At 36.3% G+C, this 20,031-nt stretch overlaps 1 protein-coding gene across 2 annotated transcripts in view; it reads right to left on the bottom strand.

Annotated features, from left to right (window-relative positions):
- Positions 1-9,848, bottom strand: part of LOC114477166 (histone deacetylase 4-like) — a 66,490-nt gene extending 56,642 nt beyond the window's left edge. For both annotated transcript variants that reach the window (XM_028469332.1, XM_028469341.1), the window contains exons 1-2: positions 9,664-9,848; positions 5,334-5,623 (exon numbers count right to left, since the gene is read on the bottom strand). In XM_028469332.1, coding sequence (XP_028325133.1) covers positions 5,334-5,355 — 22 coding nt within the window. In that variant the 5' untranslated portion in view covers positions 5,356-5,623; positions 9,664-9,848. The remainder of the gene's footprint in view (positions 1-5,333; positions 5,624-9,663) is intronic.
- Positions 9,849-20,031: the final 10,183 nt, after the last annotated feature.

Raw genomic sequence — 20,031 nt, 5'->3', positions numbered from 1 at the left:
AGCACTGTGTCAAGTTCATGGGTTCAGAGCCATAAAAGGCGGCGACACCCACGCAGACCCCGGCAAAATAAAGCAGCGAAAAACCTCATGTGAACACAGCCTGTGTCCTGCTGCGGGCTGCTTTCCATCGGCAGCCTGGAATGTGTGAATATGACATGCAAGGACTTCAACATTAAACCTCTTATTCACTCAATAATGGGCATGGGGAGTGCAAAGAAACCGCTCGCTGGGCTCAGTGTGTGACACAGTAGTAAACACTAAGATTTTCTTAGAAACATGGCGCTATTCTGACTTGGGAAAAAAAAAAAACTGACTTCCAGCACACGCACTAAATTTTCCCCTTTCAGTAAAGCTTTGTGCCACCTAAAGAGGCTTCTTGGATTAATTTCCTTACAATAACAACAGTCGTCTGAGGTGAACGCTTTTCTCTACCTGTGAAAAGAAGCTTGTAAATAATCCCAGATACAGAATTACTCATCTCAGACATTCTGTTTTTGCGACTTCTGTAGTCGCTGTTTATCTTTGTAGATGGGATTCCAGATTGGTGTTTTTCTGTCATTTTTGTGTATTTCAGTCGTTGTTTTTCGTGTTTTCTGAGTCATTTTTTTCATCATTTTGTATATTTTTCAGTTATTTATTCGTGGTCATCTTGTGTATTTTTGAAGTCATGTTTGTATTTTAGTTGTCGTCTTGTTTTCAGTCATTTTATGTGGTTTTCTTGTCATTTGTGTATTTTTCATTTGTTTAGTGTATTTTTGTTGCTATTTTGCATGTTGTCTGAGTCATTTTTGTTGCAATTTTGTATATTTTTCAGTTATTCATCTATTTGTAGTGATCTTGTGTTTTTGGGGTCATTTTTTGTATTTTTGTTATTATTTTTGTAAGAAAAAAGGTTTCATGTGTGTATCAGTTAGTGTATTTTTGTTGTCTTTTGTGTTTTCAGTTATTTTATGTATTTCTCTAGTCATTTATTTGTGTTTTTTATTTGTTTTGTGTATTTTTGTTGTTGTTTTGCGTGTTTTCTGAGTCATTTTTGTCATCATTTTGTATATATTTGAAGTTATTTATCAATGTGTAATCATCTTGTGGGCTTTTTACAGTCATTGTTTGTATTTTTGTAAGAACAAGGGTTTTATATGTCCGTCATTTTGTGTATTTTTGTTATCTTGTGTGTTTTTCTATACTTTTGTATGTTTACTGGGGTCATTTTGTACGTCTTTGCCATTGTTTGTGTAAATCTGGTGATAGTTCCTACAGCACATGTGACAAACTCACGGCCCGGGGGCCAAATCTGGCCTTTTAGAGCATCATATTTGGCCCGCTCGAGAAAGTAGAAATGATATAAACTAGATCCCATGATGGCAGCCATTTTTAATCTCAAATTGTTGAAAATTTTCCAAAATTTGGCAAATTCAGCCCCTAAATTCAGGGAAATTTTAACGAAGATTCTGCGAGGTCTGATATACTCACATACTTTATCATTTATGTATCATTAATACATGAAAGTGCAAACCATTGCGCATTAATGTTGAATTTTTTCTTATTTCCACAAAAAATCTGTGGCCCACTTAAGCTCAAACTGGGCCGTATTTGGCCCCTGAACTAAAATGAGTTTGGCACACCTGTCCTAAAGCGTCAGTTTTGTGTTTCTTGTGGCTTTAGGTTCTTCTCTGCATTCCTTGCCACTCCCTGCTCATAAAAGAGAGATTAGAACGCCTTTCAGTTTAATGGACTACTGGACTGTTGTTCAAAAAAACTCTCTGCGATTGGGTCTACCCCCACCGCTAACGTATCAAAACACTGTCTTTGCCAAACGTGACAGTAGCTTTACAATATGGAAATACAATTCTACAACTTTTTGGGAATTGTGAAATCTCCTGCAAATGATATAATATCTATAGCAACATTGCGAAAAGCAACAACATCCTGTAGTCGACCTGCTGATAATCACACCTGTGCAAACAATACAGCTTATACGAAGTCGTGCCCGTTAAAAATCAGATATGACGACCTTATCAGCATGACCCCTTTTTGTTCTGCAGAATATTAACTACCACACAAAAGCATTTCAGATCACTGCAGAGAGATTTATGGTAAATTATATTTAATCTAAAAATCCCAGGGGCTGCTGTAATAAAGAAAATGAGTAAGTCCCGGATCAAAAGCATGCATGCTGGTAAGCTCATTTACAGATTACAACAAAAAAAAATAAATGGTGCATAAGCAGGCCTGCATGCATCCACACCAGGTCAAACACTCAAAGCTTTACATGCCAGTGGATGACTGGAAAAAAAAAAAAAAAGCAAGCTTTGGATCACACTGCAAATACGTAAATGAAAGTCCCATTGTTCAACCGTGGGGAAAAAAGGAAAAAAAAGAAAGCCAAACCTGATTAATTATACTCAAAAAAACCAATCACTATTGGACAAGCATGAGGCAAGAAGATCAGATCTGTTGGCATTTATAAAGAATCCATCTGCAGTGAATAAATACTCTCCCAGCAGGCTGATTTTTTATGAATGCAACAGTGACTCACAAATTTAAAAAAAAAAATGACCTGAGGCGAGTCTTACGAACGCTGCAAGGTCGTCGCAGTTTCTCACTTTCTTTGAACGTCTCACATCAAAGCACCGACATCCACCATCTCCAGCTGACATTCAAAGCAACACCTCCAACAGCCCGCAGACTGGGATCATGTTTTCAGAGGCTAACAAGGCCGTCGCGGCACAGCGTGGGTTACATCCCCTGCTCTCACGTGAGCTAAAAGCAGTGACAATTTCATCCCAGACAAATGAAAACAAGAATAAATAATAATAATACAAAAAAAAAATTGGCAGAAAATACTGTTTAGTTAGCAACTGGTTCCTACATTAAAGTTTCAATTGTTCAGACGACTGTTTTTCAGGAAATTTACTTTGATCTCCTGACATGTTTCAACTGTCAACTGCCAGTCTTCTTCAGAGGCGTCTGTTGATCGCTTTGATGTGTCCCTGACTTCCACGTAATTATTCCAGCAACTTTTTTTTAAATAATATGTTATGGTTTCACTTATTCAGATAACAGCTTTTCAGGAAATCCACTTTGATCTCCAGACATGTTTTGACTGTCAACTGCCAGCCTTCTTCAGAGGCGTCTGCTGATTGCTTTGATGTGTCCTTGACTGATATGTTAAAGTTTCATTTATTCAGACTACCCTTTTTCAGGAAATCTACTTTGATCTCCTGACATGTTTTGATTGTCAACTGCCAGTCTTCTTCAAAGGCATCTGTTGATCGCTTTGATGTGTCCCTGACTTCCACGTAATTATTCCAGCAACTTCTTTTTAAATAATATGTTATGGTTTCATTTATTCAGACAACAGCTTTTCAGGAAATCCACTTTGATCTCCAGACATGTTTTGACTGTCAACTGCCTGTCTTCTTCAAAGGCATCTTCTGATAGCTTTGATGCGTGCTTAACTTCCACACAACAGTTACAGCAAGTTCTTTGTCTTTGTTTTGAATGATATGTTAAGGTTTCATTTATTCAGACGACTGTTTTTCACAAAATTTACTTTGATCTCCTGACATGTTTCGACTGTCAACTGCCATTCTTCTCCAGAGACAGATCAAAGTAAATTCCCAGGAAAAAAAGTTGTCTGAACACATTATTCAGAAAGAAGAAGTTAAATTAAATTAGTTGTCGCGGTCTCGATCATTTCTGAGGACAAGCGGCGTGTTGCTTTCCTCGCATCGTCTCCTGTTTCAGAGGACATCAAATCTAATCTGAGGATGATCTGAGCTCGACCCTTCAATGGTGGATATCTCCCCTCGCTGTGGTATTTATAGTCTACGTGCTCGCGACACCCCTTCATCGTCAGGTATGTGATGGACGGGCTAAAACAGCAGCCTGGGTGATGCTGACTCGGCATTAAAAGATGAGAAGTCGCGTCTCTTAATGAGTCTCGGTTCTATTGTGGAGCTCATTCATATTGAATCAAGCCCATTAAAGGCCATAAAAGCAGATTAAAATATTATATTGCATTGTAGCGAGGCACGATCTGTGTCTATTCATCATATTGTCCACGTATATCAATATGACGGATGCAGCAGCAGCAGGCGGATTCCCCTTAATGTAAGTGTGCTCGGGAGATAAATCCTAATTCATTAATTCACTATGTATTCCAGAGGTGAAAGTAATAGATTGCAAGTACTCACGTTACCGTAATTGAGTTGTTTTTATCGTTTTTTAAAAGTTTTTTTCTAAATCAGTCATTTTACTTGTACTTAAGTGTATTTTAAAAGAAGTAAAGTAATTAGTTACATTTCTACACCCAACCGTCACTGAGTAAATTACTATTTTTTTTGTTTTAAAATGATCAACGGACATTGTAAAACTACAAAAAAAATTTAAATATACAACAATCAAATGCATCACATCATAGCCGACCAACCAGATTAAACATAACGCACAACGCCAAAACAGCATTGAACTGCATTGAGTTCAGTTATACAATAGACGATATAAATCTTGATATTTTTAACCTAATTTAATCCTACCAGAAAGACAGTTTGCAGATGAAAAATGCCACACAGACACATTTATTAACAAACAGCTGCACCATATGTGACAGTTTTGCATTTTTCTCCTGTAAGGGACAGCACGTGTGAGTGAGTTCTGCAGTTTGGGTTAGGACGGAGTCACAAACTGAGTGATCATCCAACTGTGCTCTCCATGCTGTTCTGAGAAGTAGAGAAACATGTATTTCTAATACAAAATAAAATATATCGTTAAAGGTGAACTATTGTATATCACCAAAATAAAAAACTTGATATATCTTGAATGTTGATATATTGCCCAGGCCTACAGTAAGGCTAAATATTTCCATTGATTCTCAACCTGTGAACTTTATGAAAACATTTTAAGCAAGAAAGTGACCAAGTAGAATATCAACACGTGGTCATTTGATCCATAAAACTCGCGGAAACACATTTCATGCCGACATTTCGGAGATATTCGGAAGCCCATTGTGCTACTGACTAAACATCCGGTAAACGTCAAAACAAAAGCCTTATTTACAAAAGTGTTAAAAAACTAAGGGAAGAGAAGAAGAGATGCTTTTATTTTGAAAAGGGGATGTTTGATTTTTAGTTGGAAGACGGTCCTGGGACGATTTTTACAATCCGCTCGCAATGCATCATGGGGCATTGAGTACAATAAAGCATACGACCGGGTAATTCTCGCATACTCAATCCTTTCATACTATCTAATGTGAACGCACTACATACTCATTTTGATGTCAGACTTAGTAGGACATTTCACACACAGCCAAAGAGTATCCAACGCATGCTTACCTTGATGGCTTTGTGATGTCATCACTTTGGAATCGTTCAAAGCAGCGACGGGAACCGAGCCACAGTTGTTCTACCCAACTGTTTTAAGTGTGTGTGCGTGTGTGTGTGTGTGTGTGTGTGTCGTTGATCTGATGTGATTCACAGCGTAGCGCGATCCTGTCAGAGCGTTGCAGCGTGAGCGAGACTGATCCGACAGCCGGGGTCGACCAACGGCAACGATGAAGCAGACGACGTCCCACGGCCACCGATCTCCATTAGCCCGCTGAGTCAGCGCGATTTATGGCAACAACCTGTGAACGCACACAAACAGGAAGGTGTCAGTCACTACAATGTTACACATCAAATAATCTCTTGCTGCAAAAACTTTATCACCCAAAACATGGTGTTATATAACACATCAGCATTTGGAGAGCAGGAATTTGGATCTTTTATTTTGAAATAGACACAGAAAATGTGAAACTTTGCCATTCTATGTTGCATATTGCTTGCTATAACTCTCAATTTGCAAATAATTCCACCAAATGACTGCAACATTTGAGTTTTTGTTGCATTTTTGTTTATTTTTGAAGTCAATTTGAGTATTTTTGTTGTGGGTTTGACTATTTTTGTTGTCATGTTGTAAGTTTTTGTTTTATGGGTCATTTTCTGTGTTATTGTTTTGAGTATTTTTTGTTTTAAGTGTCAATTGTCTCGTCTTTTTTTCAGTTTTGTTGTAGATTGGTGAGTTTTTGTTGCCTTCGGGTTTTTTTTGGTCACCTTGTAAGTTTTTTGTGGTTGTTTTGTGTATTTTTGTTGTCTCGTTATAAGTTTCTGTTCTTGTTTTGTGTGTTTGGAGTCACTTTGTGTGTTTTTGTTGTTGTTTTGAGTATTTTTCTTGTTCATTTTGTGTTTGTGCATTTTTGTGTAAATGCTCTTGTTGTTTTTCAGTTTTCCTGTCCTTTTGAATATTTATAGTCATTTCATGTTTTTGTTGTCATTCTGTGTAATGTTTTGTGTACATTTTCTCATTTAATGTGAGTCTTGTTGGTATATTTATATCTCTAATGTGTATTTTTATTGTCATTTTATGATTTTGGGTAACAGCTCTTGTCTTTTGTGTGTATATATTCATAAAGTATTTTGTGTATGCTTTTGTCAATGGGTGTTTTTTGTGTGTGTTTTCTTGTCATTTTGTGAGTTTTGCTCTTCTTTTGTAGATTTATATTTTTGTTGTCATTTTGTTCATTTCCATTGTTGTCACTTTGTAAGTTATTGTTGTTGCTTTGTGTGTTTTTGCTGTTGTTTTGAGTATTTTTGTTTACATTTTGCATGTTTTAGCTCTCATTTTGGGTTTTTTTGTGTAAACTTTCTTGTCTTTTTTGCAGTTTTGTCAACCTTTGGTATATTTATAGCCATTTTGTGTATTTTTGTTACCATATTATGTTTTACTGTAGATATTCTTGTCTTTTTGTGAGGTTTTTATGTATATTTTAAATAATTTTGTAGTCATTTTAGATATTTATAGATATTTTTGTATATCTGTTGTCATTTTCTGCATTTCTGTTGTCTATATGTGTGTTTCTCTTGTCATTTTACGTTAGACGCAGCTGTGGTGGTCATCTGAGGACACGGTCTTCCCTAAAGCAGCAGCACAGCGTACAAAGTCTGATGTAGTAACAACAGGAGTCCTGTTTTATTCTAATGTGGAAGTGAATGCGCTGAAAAAGCCTTTCACAGAAGCAGATATCACCCGCCATCACATGACTGAATATACCACTGAGCGTGCGTGTGTAAAGATTTAGATTTAAAGGAATACCTTGTTATTTCTGGGGGGTGATCAATCTCTGGAAATGTTAACGCTTTAATGGTGAAATACCAATTGAAAATCAATATTGTCTGAAAAAAAATTGGTCAAGTATTTCTTAAAAAAATGGAATTTAAGAAAATGAATGTGGAAAACATGGAATTTGGAAAAAAAAATGGATTTCAAAAGGCTCTAAACATACTTGTTTTTGATATTGGTTCTTGAATTACAGTTAGTTACCATTTACTTGTTCTCGCAAGTTTAAAAAGAATGAAATAAATTGTGTTTCATACCATTTAGTACTTGTAACGGTAAAATTTGTAATTAAATTAAATTATTATTAATTATCGCAATGTATATTGTATTATTTAGCATTGGGATATATCGTGATGTATATCGTATTGTTTAGTATTAGGATATATCGTGATGCATTTCGTAGTGTTTATTATTGGGATATATTGTGATGTATATTGTATTGTTTAGTATTGGGATGTATCGGGATACTAAACAATAAAATATACATTGTGATATATCAGGATATATCGTGATGTATATCGCACTGTTTAGTATCAGGATATATCGTGATATATCATGATATATATCGCATTGTTTAGTATCAGGATAGATCGTGATGTATATTGTATTGTTTAGTATTAGGATATATCGTGATGCATATCATATTGTTTAGTATTGGATTAAATCATGATATATCGTGATGTATATGGCATTGTTTAGTATTGGGATATATTGTGATGTGTATTGTTTAGTATTGGGATGCATCGGGATACTAAACAATAAAATATATATTGTGATATATCATGATATATCCTGATGCATATCGCACTGTTTAGTATCAGGATATATCGTGATATCGTGATGTATATCGCATTGTTTAGTATCGGGATATACTGTGATATATCGTGATGTATATCGCATTGTTTAGTATCAGGATATATTGTGATATATCGTGATGTATATCGCATTGTTTAGTATCAGGATATATTGTGATATATCGTGATGTATATCGCATTGTTTAGTATCAGGATATATTGTGATATATATCGCATTGTTTAGCATCAGGATATATTGTGATATATTGTGATGTATATTGTATTGTTTAGTATTGGGCTGTATCGGGATATATCACAATGTACATCTTATTGTTTAGTATCAGGATACATTGTGATGTATATCATATGGTTTAGTATTGGGATATATGGTATTGCGACAGGCAAATTGTGAATCTTATCGTATCGTCAGATTCATGACAATGCACACCCCTAGTTGCTACTTTTTTTCCGTTGCTTTGATGATATTTCTGGACCTAAACGACTGTTCATTTCTTTGTTCCTGTCAACAGAAATCACAGCTACAGTTGAGAGCATAAAGTCACGACAGACAGAAAGGGTTAAAAATGCTCAAGGGTGAGTCAAATGAGATTGGGGGGGGGGCAGGATATTGAGACATGGAGGGCGAGGGGTGAAGGGGGGGCATGTAACTGCCTGTGAGCCAGGATGGATGTGCATTAAGGGGGGGGGGAGTCTCAAGTAAAGAGGGCCAGACAGTCAGCCGCAGGACAAATTACACCCCCCCCCCAAAAAAAAAATAAAAAAGTCGGTCACTGCACAGGGAGGAAAGTAGTGTGTGTGTGTGTAGGGGGTGGGGGTAGGGAGTACACTACACTCCAACAGGGATGAAGGGAGCAGGAGGCAAGAAGGAGAGAGGGGTGGGAGTGATGGGGGGGGGTGTTGATGCAACACCATTCTCCTCCCAGGGCATCTCATCTGTCACGGGGAGGGCACTCATGTGTGTGTGTCCATGGCCATTGTCCTAAAATCAGCTTGTTTGATGCAGGGTGACAGATCTGGGAGCGTGGGTGGGACATGGGTGCTGGCACACTGGAAACCAACTAAACAACCCCCCCCCCAAAAAAAAAAATAATAATAATAATAATAAATGAACCAAAAAGGCACAGAAAGGTACTTATTGTTCCTCAGACTTCCTTTAAAAACTAATTATGCTCCTTTAGATGGTACTCTAAACTCATACACCCCCCCATTCACAAAAAAAAAAAAAAGATTGACGCATGCAGAGAATTACCACCGCCCATCCCGAACCATTCACACACTAAAACACACACACACACACTTTACGCAGGGCCTGCGTCGCCACTTTTACGCGTTTAATCAACCCTTACGCGAACATATCGGCGTTTTTACGCTGCGTAAAAGCAGCAGCAGAGGGATCACTGTGGGTCTATAAATAGCACAGCAACAATCGGCATAATAAACATCGCCAGGCAGTCCTCGCCCCCCTCCCTCCCTCCCTCCCTCCACACTTCCCGCCCGCATTACAGCAACAAAACCTCGCGCTAAAGACTTTTAAAAGGGTTAAAAACACCAAACACAGGCTTATAGCAGTGAAAGGAGGTGGATTAGAGACAAAGAGGCGATTGGAAACTTCTTCCGGACATTGTTTTGATGAATCCAGCCCGTGCATCGCATCCCTGGATGAAGAATATCAACATTAAAGGCGGTGAATACTCACCTTTAAGATCCTTCCGCCGGTGCCGACACGTGTTCCTAATGTTTCAGTTTCACTTCGACTCTCTTCAGCCCAAAAACTCACCGAAAAGCACAGCGATAACAAATATATTCATTCCCATGACAGATTCCGCCATACTGGATTTTTTTTTTTTTTTTTTTTGTCCCAGCCCCAGCGTCACATGGAGCGGCCCAGCCTTCAACCAGAGGCGGGGTCAGCGGTGAGGAGCAGCCCGGGATCCTGTGGATGAAAAGCTGTCACAGATTCACTCACTACGAGGAACAAACTCTCTGGGCGTGTCCCTCACGTGTGATCCTTCAGACTGCATTTCCTGTACGTGAATCACTCAATAAATACTAGCCGAGATACATGCTTCATCCTGCCTTCAAAAAAAAAAAAAAAAAAAAAAAAAGGGGATTTATATTGTTGTAATTTTCCAATTAGTTCCGGAAATTCTCAAAGGTTTTGGATCCAGGGATCTCTGAAGGAACTTGTGTCAAACTCAAGGTTCAGGGGCCAAATCCGGCCCTTCAGAGCATCCTTTGTGGCCCGCTGGAGAAAGTGAAAATGACAGAAAACACATGAATCACTGGTCGCGTTGAATAAAAATGAAATCCTCTTTAAACTGACCTCGTAAACTTATAATTCCAAATGAAAATGGCTATTCTGAATTCAACTTAAATTTGAATTAAGTGGCTGGTTTATTCTAAATGGAATAATTCCTCGATTTTGTTAACGTTTAATTCCCCTTCCTATTGATTCCGGTCGTTGATGTGCGGGTAACGACATAATCCGAGATGGCCGCCCGGGCTCGAGCCAATTAAGAAGACATAGATATATAAATATAATGAATTTTTTTTTTTAATTTCACGATAGATGTGATACGTCACGTTCGCCCCCTCTCCAATCAGAACCCTCCCCAACCCCCAGACCTAAAGCGGAATTGAATAAAGCTGAATAAACCTGATTTCCACGTAAACCTCGATTCAGAATGACTATTTCCATGTAAACACGAAGCAAAATACTTTAATTTGGAATAACTAATTCAGAATTTAGAAACATCATGTAACTGTGGCCAATGTGAAAATCACCAAATAATTCAGTTGTAAATTGTTGTTAAAAGAACTTTACATTTTTTAATGAGTTTGACGCCCCGCCTTAAGGACTCCGTCATCATCCTCACAACAATTTATCACAATTTACAGCCATTTGTGTCCCTAAATGTCATAGGAATGATCAATTCTTTGAAAATATGCAAGATTGATAATAGAAAGAGCACCTGTACTAATCTTGTATATAAGATAAAATGTGTTTAATGTATTACAAATAAACAAAATAAGTAGATAAAAAAAAAATTGAGACAGCCAGCACACTTAACTGTGGCACAGCAGTGTGTAAAGTAAAGAATTTTTGTTTTATTAGTGAATTTGTCCCTATATGTTGTAATGATACAATATAAATAATGTATTTTTTTAATTATTATTATTATTTTAAGTACCCCCGAGCTATGGCTCAAGGACCCCTGGTGGTCCTCGGACCACTGTAGGAGAACTACTGCCTTCTACATTTCATATTTTCTTTAACCAGAAGCAGCAAAACTAAATTTTATAAATTCCACATAAAAAGTGTCTTTTTTTTTTTTTAAATCTGGTATTAAGTAGTTACACGGCAATAACAAAATAACCAAAAAATACACCAAATTAAGAAAAAATCTAATAAACGATACCAAGAACAAACAAGAAACCACAAAAATACACAAAATGACTACTAAAACATACAAAAGGAGAGAACATGTACAAAATGGCACAATAAACACACAAGGAGCAAGAAGTAAAAACACAAAATCACATGAAAATGAGAGAAAAATTTACTAATTCACTAAATGCGACCAAGAACACCCAAACAACAACTAAAAAACACACACAATGAAAACAGATATACAGAAAATAACTACTAAAACACACAAAATAGGAGAAAAATACACAAAATGACAGAAAAAGACACAAAAGCACAATACCACCCAAGCTGACAACAAAAACACCAAAAAATACAACAAAAACACACAAAATAAGAGAATAAAATACACAAAATGGGAGTAAACACACAAAATAACAGTGAAAACACACAAACTGACAACAAAAATACACACATAATGACTACTAAAAGGCACAAACTGACTATATTTAAAAAATTCCTCATAAAAAGTTTTTTTTAAAAAAAACCTCAATCTAATATAAAATAGTTATATGGCAATAACACACAAAAATATTTGAAAATAATGTTAATTAAGGGTTGCCTCGTTTGTTAAACAGCATGTTAACAAAATCAATATTTATCCTTGCTTTCATTTGACCAACTTCATTAAAACATTGCCAAAAAAACTATAGTTTTTATTTCCACACAGCTAACCTGACACATCATATGTTTTAATAAGGATTTGTGTCAACAAGCTTTCTCTGCCTTTGTTCATAGGAAAATAAAACAAACATTTTTATCCAATTCCTGCTCATTGGAACATGAATTGCCTTCCCCTCTGCTTACTCTAATCCAATACATTTTTATTCCCATTACGTTCTATTTGATTTTGCATCTCAGCGGCAGCCGCCCACAGGCCAACCTGCAACGCCGCTTGCTGCTTTCACATGACTCGATTAGAGGGAAACGCTAAGCACTTTGTACACAGGCTACGTCTGCAGGAGGAGACAGTGTTATTATTCACTCTCACAGTCACTGGGTTAGCTCTGCTTTCACGCCTCACGCCGGCTTTCACTGGTTCCACTGGGAAACTTTGCTCCTACATGAGCAAAGTCCATCCAATAAAAAAAAAAAGAGCATCAGACACTAAAACACACACTATCATACAAAAACTTCCTTGCGTCATTACCCAAAGCTCACAAACCTTGGGCTAAGCCGTTTCTAGCTATGTGCAGACCCAAGATGCTGTTTGGAGGCCAAACTGCATGGAGAGAACCTGGCTCCAATCATCGTAATCTCTCTTCAAAATAAAAACATCCTAAGTTGAGCCACACTTGCGCAAGCTAAGTGAAAAAACACAAGGAGAACAAAGTAAACACACAAAATGACTGTGAAAATACACAAAAAGACTCTAAAAACATACAGAATTACAGAAGAATAGACAAAATTACAACAAAAATACACAAAAGAAAACCAAAAAAAATCAAAATGACTCCAAAAACACACAAGATGACTACAAAAATCACAGAAGACTATACAAAACATCAAGAATACACAAAGCATCATTAAGAATTCACAAAATGACTGGAAAGACACAATAAACAATGAAAATGACTCCAAAAAAACACACAAGTTGACTTGAGAATTACACAGAAATAACAGAATAATGTACAAAACCACAACAGAATAACACAAAACATCAGCAAGAATATGCAAACTGACTCAAAAACAACACAAAGCAGCAACAAACACACACAAAATGACTCAAAAGACACAAAAACAACAAGAAACACACAGAAAATAAGATATATTTGCATATATTTGTATATTTTTATTATCCTATGTTGGTATTTATCTTTGTTCTTGCTGTCTGCTATCCTATTGAGTTGCTGCAACATGTGAATTTTCCCTCTGGGGGTCAATAAATGTCTATTCTATTATAATATATTCTATATAAATATATAAAGCAACAACTAAAACACACAAAATAACCCTAAAAACTCATGATGCTGTGCCTGGCCTCATGATCTCTCTGCTTCTCCAGAATTTCTCGAGAAAAATCTCTGAAAAATGTTTAGTTTTAATTAATTAATCATTTAGTCCATGTCCAAGGGTTTTAATCTCTCAGTGTATGTGGAATTTCAGAGTAAAATTCTCTTCTTATGACGATGATTGATAAATAATAAATATGAATACTGTTTTAATAACTAACTAAAGTATATAGTAGCCAAAATATGAAGAAAAAAAACCTGTTTACATATGTATATATACTTTTTTATTCATTTTTAACTTATACATAAGCACTTGGCACTCTCATGGCCATCATTGCACCTTATCATTCAGTGGTTTCTTGTTTTCTGCATGTGTGTTATAATTATTATTATTATTATTATTATTATTATTATTATTATTATTATTATTATTAGTGCTCTTTGTCTTTCCAATCAGCCCTCGAGGGATTATTCAAGTTTTTTCTGATTCTGAAAACCACGTGCTTGCTTCACATCAGGGCTGTATCAGTTAGTGTGCCTCCTGCAGGTCAGAGGTCAGAGTCCCCCATAGCCATTCCTCAACTTGCTCAAGGGCACTTCAGCTCTGTCGCTCCAGCCCTGACCTCCACCCGCGTCACTAACACAAGACCTTCCTTCTCGTGCGGGTATTTTTTTAACTCGGCTTTACACGCTGCTCCACTTGGCTTTTATTAATCAAAGTTGCTCATCTGTTGGACAACACAGGGAAGGCCTGTTGAGACAGGCGTATCCATGGCAACAGAGGATTATCACTTGTAAATGAGCCACGATGCGTCGGTTACGTAAAGTCGGTCTCGGAGGCACCATAATGTTGTGCTTGAGTAAGCTCGTTGGGAATATTACATCCCGAATGTGTGTGTGTGACTAGAGACATCCTGCCTCTGTCTGTGTGTGTGTGTGTGTGTGTGTGTGTGTGTGTGTGTTTAATATTTAGCTTTCTGTCCGAAAAACAGTACAAATTTGGATGCTGAAAGGAAAAAGCAAATGGAGGAGGATGCATCATCAAGTAACTGTACACTTCTGTCATTAACCCCGAGTCAGAGGTGAGAAAAATATGCTCAATGATACAAAAGACACACAAACAACAACAGAAATACACAACATGACCACAAAAAAAACACCACACAGAAATAAGAGCGCATCTAATAAATTGTACAAAGAATGAAAAAACAACAACACATATACACAAAATGACAACTAAAACACACGAAAGGAGAGAAGATAAACAAAATGACACTATAAACACACTGGATCAGAGAAAAAACACAATGACAACAAAATCACACGAAAATGAGAGAACATTAAACTGATTCATGAATTGACACCAAGAACACACAAACCAAAAACAAACACACAAGATGACAGTAAAGACACACAAAATTATTCACAAAACAAACAGATTGAGAAAAAACAAAAACATAGAATGGCAGTAAAAACACACACAATGACTCCTATAATACACAAAATAAGTACGTAATGAGAGAAAACAAACTAAAGGACTACTAAAACACACAATACAAGAGTAGAAATCACACAAAATGACTCCTAAAACAAACAAAAAGACTATTAAAACACACAAAATGAGGGAAAAACACATGCAATGACAATAAAAAAAACACACAAAACGACTCCTAAAACACAAAAGTGAGAGAATGTCAAACAAAAAGAGTACTAAAACACACAAAATAAGAAAAAAACACAGAAAATGACAACAAAAACACACAAAGCGACAGTTGGGGAAGAAGGAGATTAGTTAAATGCATGATGTGAGGAGCAATACGGAGGGGAGAAAGAGAATTTGTGTGACGTGTTTGTGTGTGTGTGTGTGCGCTGCTCCGTCACAAATACTAAAACACACAAAATGAAGGAAGAAAATACACTAAATCACTTATAAAACACAGAAATGAGAGAAAAACACAGAAATTGACACCAAAAACACACACAATGAAAGAAAAACACATTAATTGACACCAAAAACACACACAATAACAACAAAAATACCAAAACCGTTAATACAGTAATGATTGGGGTTGGTTAGATTCTAAATGATCCTGGGAACTGTCATGATGTGGCCGTGCTGTCAGGAAACACAAACGTCTCTCCAGAATGGGAGTGTGCATTGTTTGACTATGAGCTTCTGCTGACGCACACTTCCATAAAACACTCAAACGTGTGTGTCTGAGTGAGTGTGAGCGAGGCCAGTGATGTCAATGCAGGGATTAGATTGGCTTATATTGCTCCGTGCAGCACATTTACAATTCAGTGCACACATCAGGACTGCCAAACTGCTGATTATGTTTGTTTAATTATTTTTTTTACACAGCAGCAGCAGCACAGTAACAATCACTTAAACCTAAAGGTGGCGGCAACACTGTCCTTGGGATCCTGCTCAATATGGGTGAATGGAAAAACTCAGTGACTGTTTCATAGCCAGCATGTTTTGAACAATGATCTCACTTTTCTCACATTTAGCTTATTTTTCTTTCATTTGACACAAATTCATGTAAAACAGCATGTTCTATAATCACTGATGAAAATGTACACACGTAAAAAATAAATGTAAATGTTAAATATGAATGTTAATCTGAATGTAAATGTTAAATCTAAATCTGTAAATGTTAAATCTAAATCTGTAAATGTTAAATGTATATCTAAATGTTAAATCTAAATCTAAATGTTAAATCTAAATCTCTAAATATTAAATCTAAATCTCTAAATGTTAAATCTAAATCTTTAAATGTTAAATCTAAATCTAGATGTTAAATCTAAATCTAAATGTTTAATCTAAATCTAAATCTAAATGTTAAATCTAAATCTCTAGATGTTAAATCTAAATCTAAATGTTAAATCTAAATTTAAATGATAAATCTAAATTTAAATGATAAATCTAAATCTCTAAATGTTAAATCTAAATCTAAATGTGAAATCTAAATCTCTAAATGTTAAATCTAAATATCTAAATGTTAAATCTAAATCTCTAAATGTTAAATCTAAATCTAAATGTTAAATCTAAATCTAAATGTTAAATCTATATGTTAAATCGGTTGCTCTATTGGATAAATTCCACCAGTTCCTGAAAACTGAAGAGTTTTACTCACACGTGACTGAATCATAAAAGATGCCACTTTGTTTTGACAAAACCATCATGCGGGGATTTGATTGAAAGAGACCAAATACTGGTGGATTTAATTACTATTATTTGATTAATGTTCTGTAAGCCTTGAGTTTTTTCCATATTTTTTTTTTTTTCATTTATTTTAATTTTTAGGAGGAGATATTTCTCATTGTTTCAATAATTGAGAGATTTTAAGAAGTTATACACAATGTTTTGTTTTTTCAAGGACAGATTGTTATAATGCATACTAAAGGTGATTAATTTAAGTCTTTGTTATAAAGAAAGAAATGCATTTTTTAAAAATTATGGACAATAACAAGTTATTTATCTACTATAATGTATTTTGCCGTTACAAGGTAGATTCAAGAAAACATAGAGTACTTTGAGTATCCCGATGTGTCCTCTTTTTTTCAAGTCAAAATATGGTCACCCTACTAAATGTTCAAAATATGTCGGCTATGAAAAAGTTTTTACATTCTGCAATTAATTTTTCGGGAGTGCGCATGTCTCAGTGCAATGTGAACTCAGTACATGACACCGGGTCTTCCAAAAATACTCCATGTTTCTGGCTAAAAGTTGGACGCGGGCCTAGAAAGTCAACAACCTCTGCTTTGCCACCACAGCAGACACATCACACACAGCCTGTGGAGCTGAACACTTGCAGAACTCACACAAGTGGCTGTTAGTGGTTGGAGAAGGGAAGCCATGTCTCACCCAGCGCGCTCCCACATGAGTCTGACACGTGAGCGCTCCAACCATTGTGGGGGCCCTTTTTCTTGTGTCTTATTGGTGCCTTTTAATGCCCAAACATGCAATTAAATCCTGGAGAATCTGCTGAAAGTGGAATGTTAGAGGTAGGAAGGCAGCCATAAAGAGCTCTTGTTAAAACTAGAGCTTCTCCCAGTTGAGCCAGTTAGTCTAAAAGTTTCCATCAAAGCCCTGCTGAGCTGCATTTAGTAATTACCTCTGTGGATGTGTGCATGTGTGTGTGTGTGCTCTAAAACCAGCATGCAGCACTGATAAACCCAGAAATGTTGTTATGACGGCGAGCTCTTGCACGATGCGCGTCCTCGTGACGACAGAGAAGCCCACCCAACGCGCTGCTCCACTCCAAAACATCCATCATTCTTAAATCACAGGCGGAAGTTCAGATTCTTGCCAGGGGGGCAAAAGAAACCATAGAATTAAATATATAGACCGTTTCGAGATTCGCTCCAACCACAATGTGTGTAACATATAGAATAATGCAAAAATGATCAGTAACATAATTGATAATGTTGATGACAAAAATGTGCGCTTTTTGCTTCCTTTTTGCTGCAGTACCATACAGAATTGCGCAACAGAAGAAGAACCAACCTAAAGTCTCACAAGTTTGGGACCATTTCACTGAAAATGTATGCTACACACCTGAGATAGAAGTAATATATGTGACATGACACTAACAGTAATATATTAGAATCAAAGCAGCACATGTACATTATAATAAGAATTGTATTTTAAGCACTAGGCGCGGGATATGCTCCCCGCCTCCCTGCAAACTCCATGTATACATCAGATACGTGGAGAAATACACTAATGTAAAGCAATCAGAAGGCCAAATTATTAAATTTTTAAGTTCATATTCAATAATAATACATAATAATACTTAAATATATTTTTCTGTTGTCCACAATATTAGAAAGCTAGCATAATTAGAGCTAGCCTCCTCTAAGCTCCTCCCCCTCGTAAATAATGAGCTGTCCAACAGAAAGAAGTAACCTCTGCATCACTTCTAGAAGGGACTGAGGAGGGGCGTGACCAAGATGAGACATGAAGGTAACTGATTGGTTCTTTCCATTCTGACTGAATGGCAAGGATTGGTCAGAGTTTTTCAGAATAGGATTGCGGACTCCACTGTATAGCTACAAATAAAGGCATATAAACTTGCTTAAAGGATAATTGTTCCGCACGTCAGTTGAAAACCTTTTTAAAGTTGTAAATAAACAATGTCACATTCCAGATGTTTATTTATTTATTCATTTATTTGAAATAGAAGTAAATTAATTATTTTTAAGGCCCCAAAACTTTCCAAAAATGAGAAAATCAAACGACAAATATACATGAATAAATTATTTTTCAACCGCACATGGGTGAATGCCCTTCAAAATAAAAGCACAATATGCGCGTTCACTAAAGAACACAAAATTAACTTTACTACAAAACTGTATGCAAACTTGTTGACTTTAAAAAAAACAAATTAATGTTGACTTGATAAACTTATAAGTTGATTAAAATTGAAATGATCCAAGTCAACGTAAATTAGATCAAAGTCAACATGAATTACATCAAAGTCAACATAAATTAGATCAAAGTCAATGTAAATTTTGCATATTTTTTTAAAATAAAGTCAACTTGTTGTTCTAAACACTAGAAAACGTTTCCCGACTCATGGGTTGAGAACCTGGGTTCCCAAACGGTGAAGTCTCTAGGGCTAGGGTTTCTAAACTGGCTTTGGAAATCGATCTGTGTCTGAAATCGATCTGATACAGGCCTACACCAACATGGGGAGAACATGCAAACTCCACGCTATCAGGGTTCCACCAGCTGTGCAAAACGTCTACTAAAAATCTCCAAACTTGGTTCTTCATCATGATTTCACATTCTGGAGAGTGTCACATGCATCATGAGGTCTTGGGTTTACAAATTTGTCCTGCATTAATCCTCTCCTCCATCCACATTATTGCACTTTATGCAACATGTTGTCATTCTTTCTTTGAAGTATGAACAGCACTGATTAAAGTCACTGCTGCTAAGCCCCAAGGAATGTCCCAGGTCTGGGTTTATATACGCAGCCTCGCTGAGTGTCCCATGATGGCATTGCTTCTGTTTAGGAGAGGAAACTTGGACCAGTCTCCATGTTTTGCTATGAAAATGAGTTGATTCAATTAAGATGAGGAAAATATAGGTTTCAAATTTGTGTTTTTACCAGAATGTTGAATCCTTTTTCCAAATGAATAGACAGAGCACTCTCTGAGAATGTTTAATAAACACTTCACTGACTGATGAAATATTACAGATGTTGTATTTCAATAAATCTCCTGCTTTACAGAATCAGTATGACGTCTGAACCTCTCCTGTTGTTTTACCATGCTTGGAAAAAGGGAAGCAGGCAGCCTGTAAAACTGCATTAGATGTTGGTAAAATACCTCCATTAAAAGGAGGGTTTGATGGTGGGATTAATGGAGAGAAAGGAGCTGGTTTTAAGTTGTGCTCCTCACAGTTTTATAGCAAACTAATGAATACCAACACAATGTGATCTGCAGGCTGAGCCTTGTTTAATAACAGGAACAAAAGCATTGGGTTATTTCCACTGCATTAAAGTAACCTTACATCACCGCCTGCTTGTGAACAACGTTACAGGAGCTTTTTCAGCACTTATAAGTTATTTTCCAACATAAGATTTGCTTTTCTTAACAGTTTCCAAGGAAATTGTGTGTTTTGGTTAAAAAATATAGAAAATTAAGTTTTTTTCCATTCTTTTCAGTATCCAAC

Source organism: Gouania willdenowi, chromosome 2, assembly GCF_900634775.1.
Source record: "Gouania willdenowi chromosome 2, fGouWil2.1, whole genome shotgun sequence".
In the NCBI taxonomy this organism is placed as follows: Eukaryota; Metazoa; Chordata; class Actinopteri; order Blenniiformes; family Gobiesocidae; genus Gouania; species Gouania willdenowi.
Note: the sequence above shows the minus strand (reverse complement) of the source record. Positions and strands in the feature narration are given on the sequence as shown.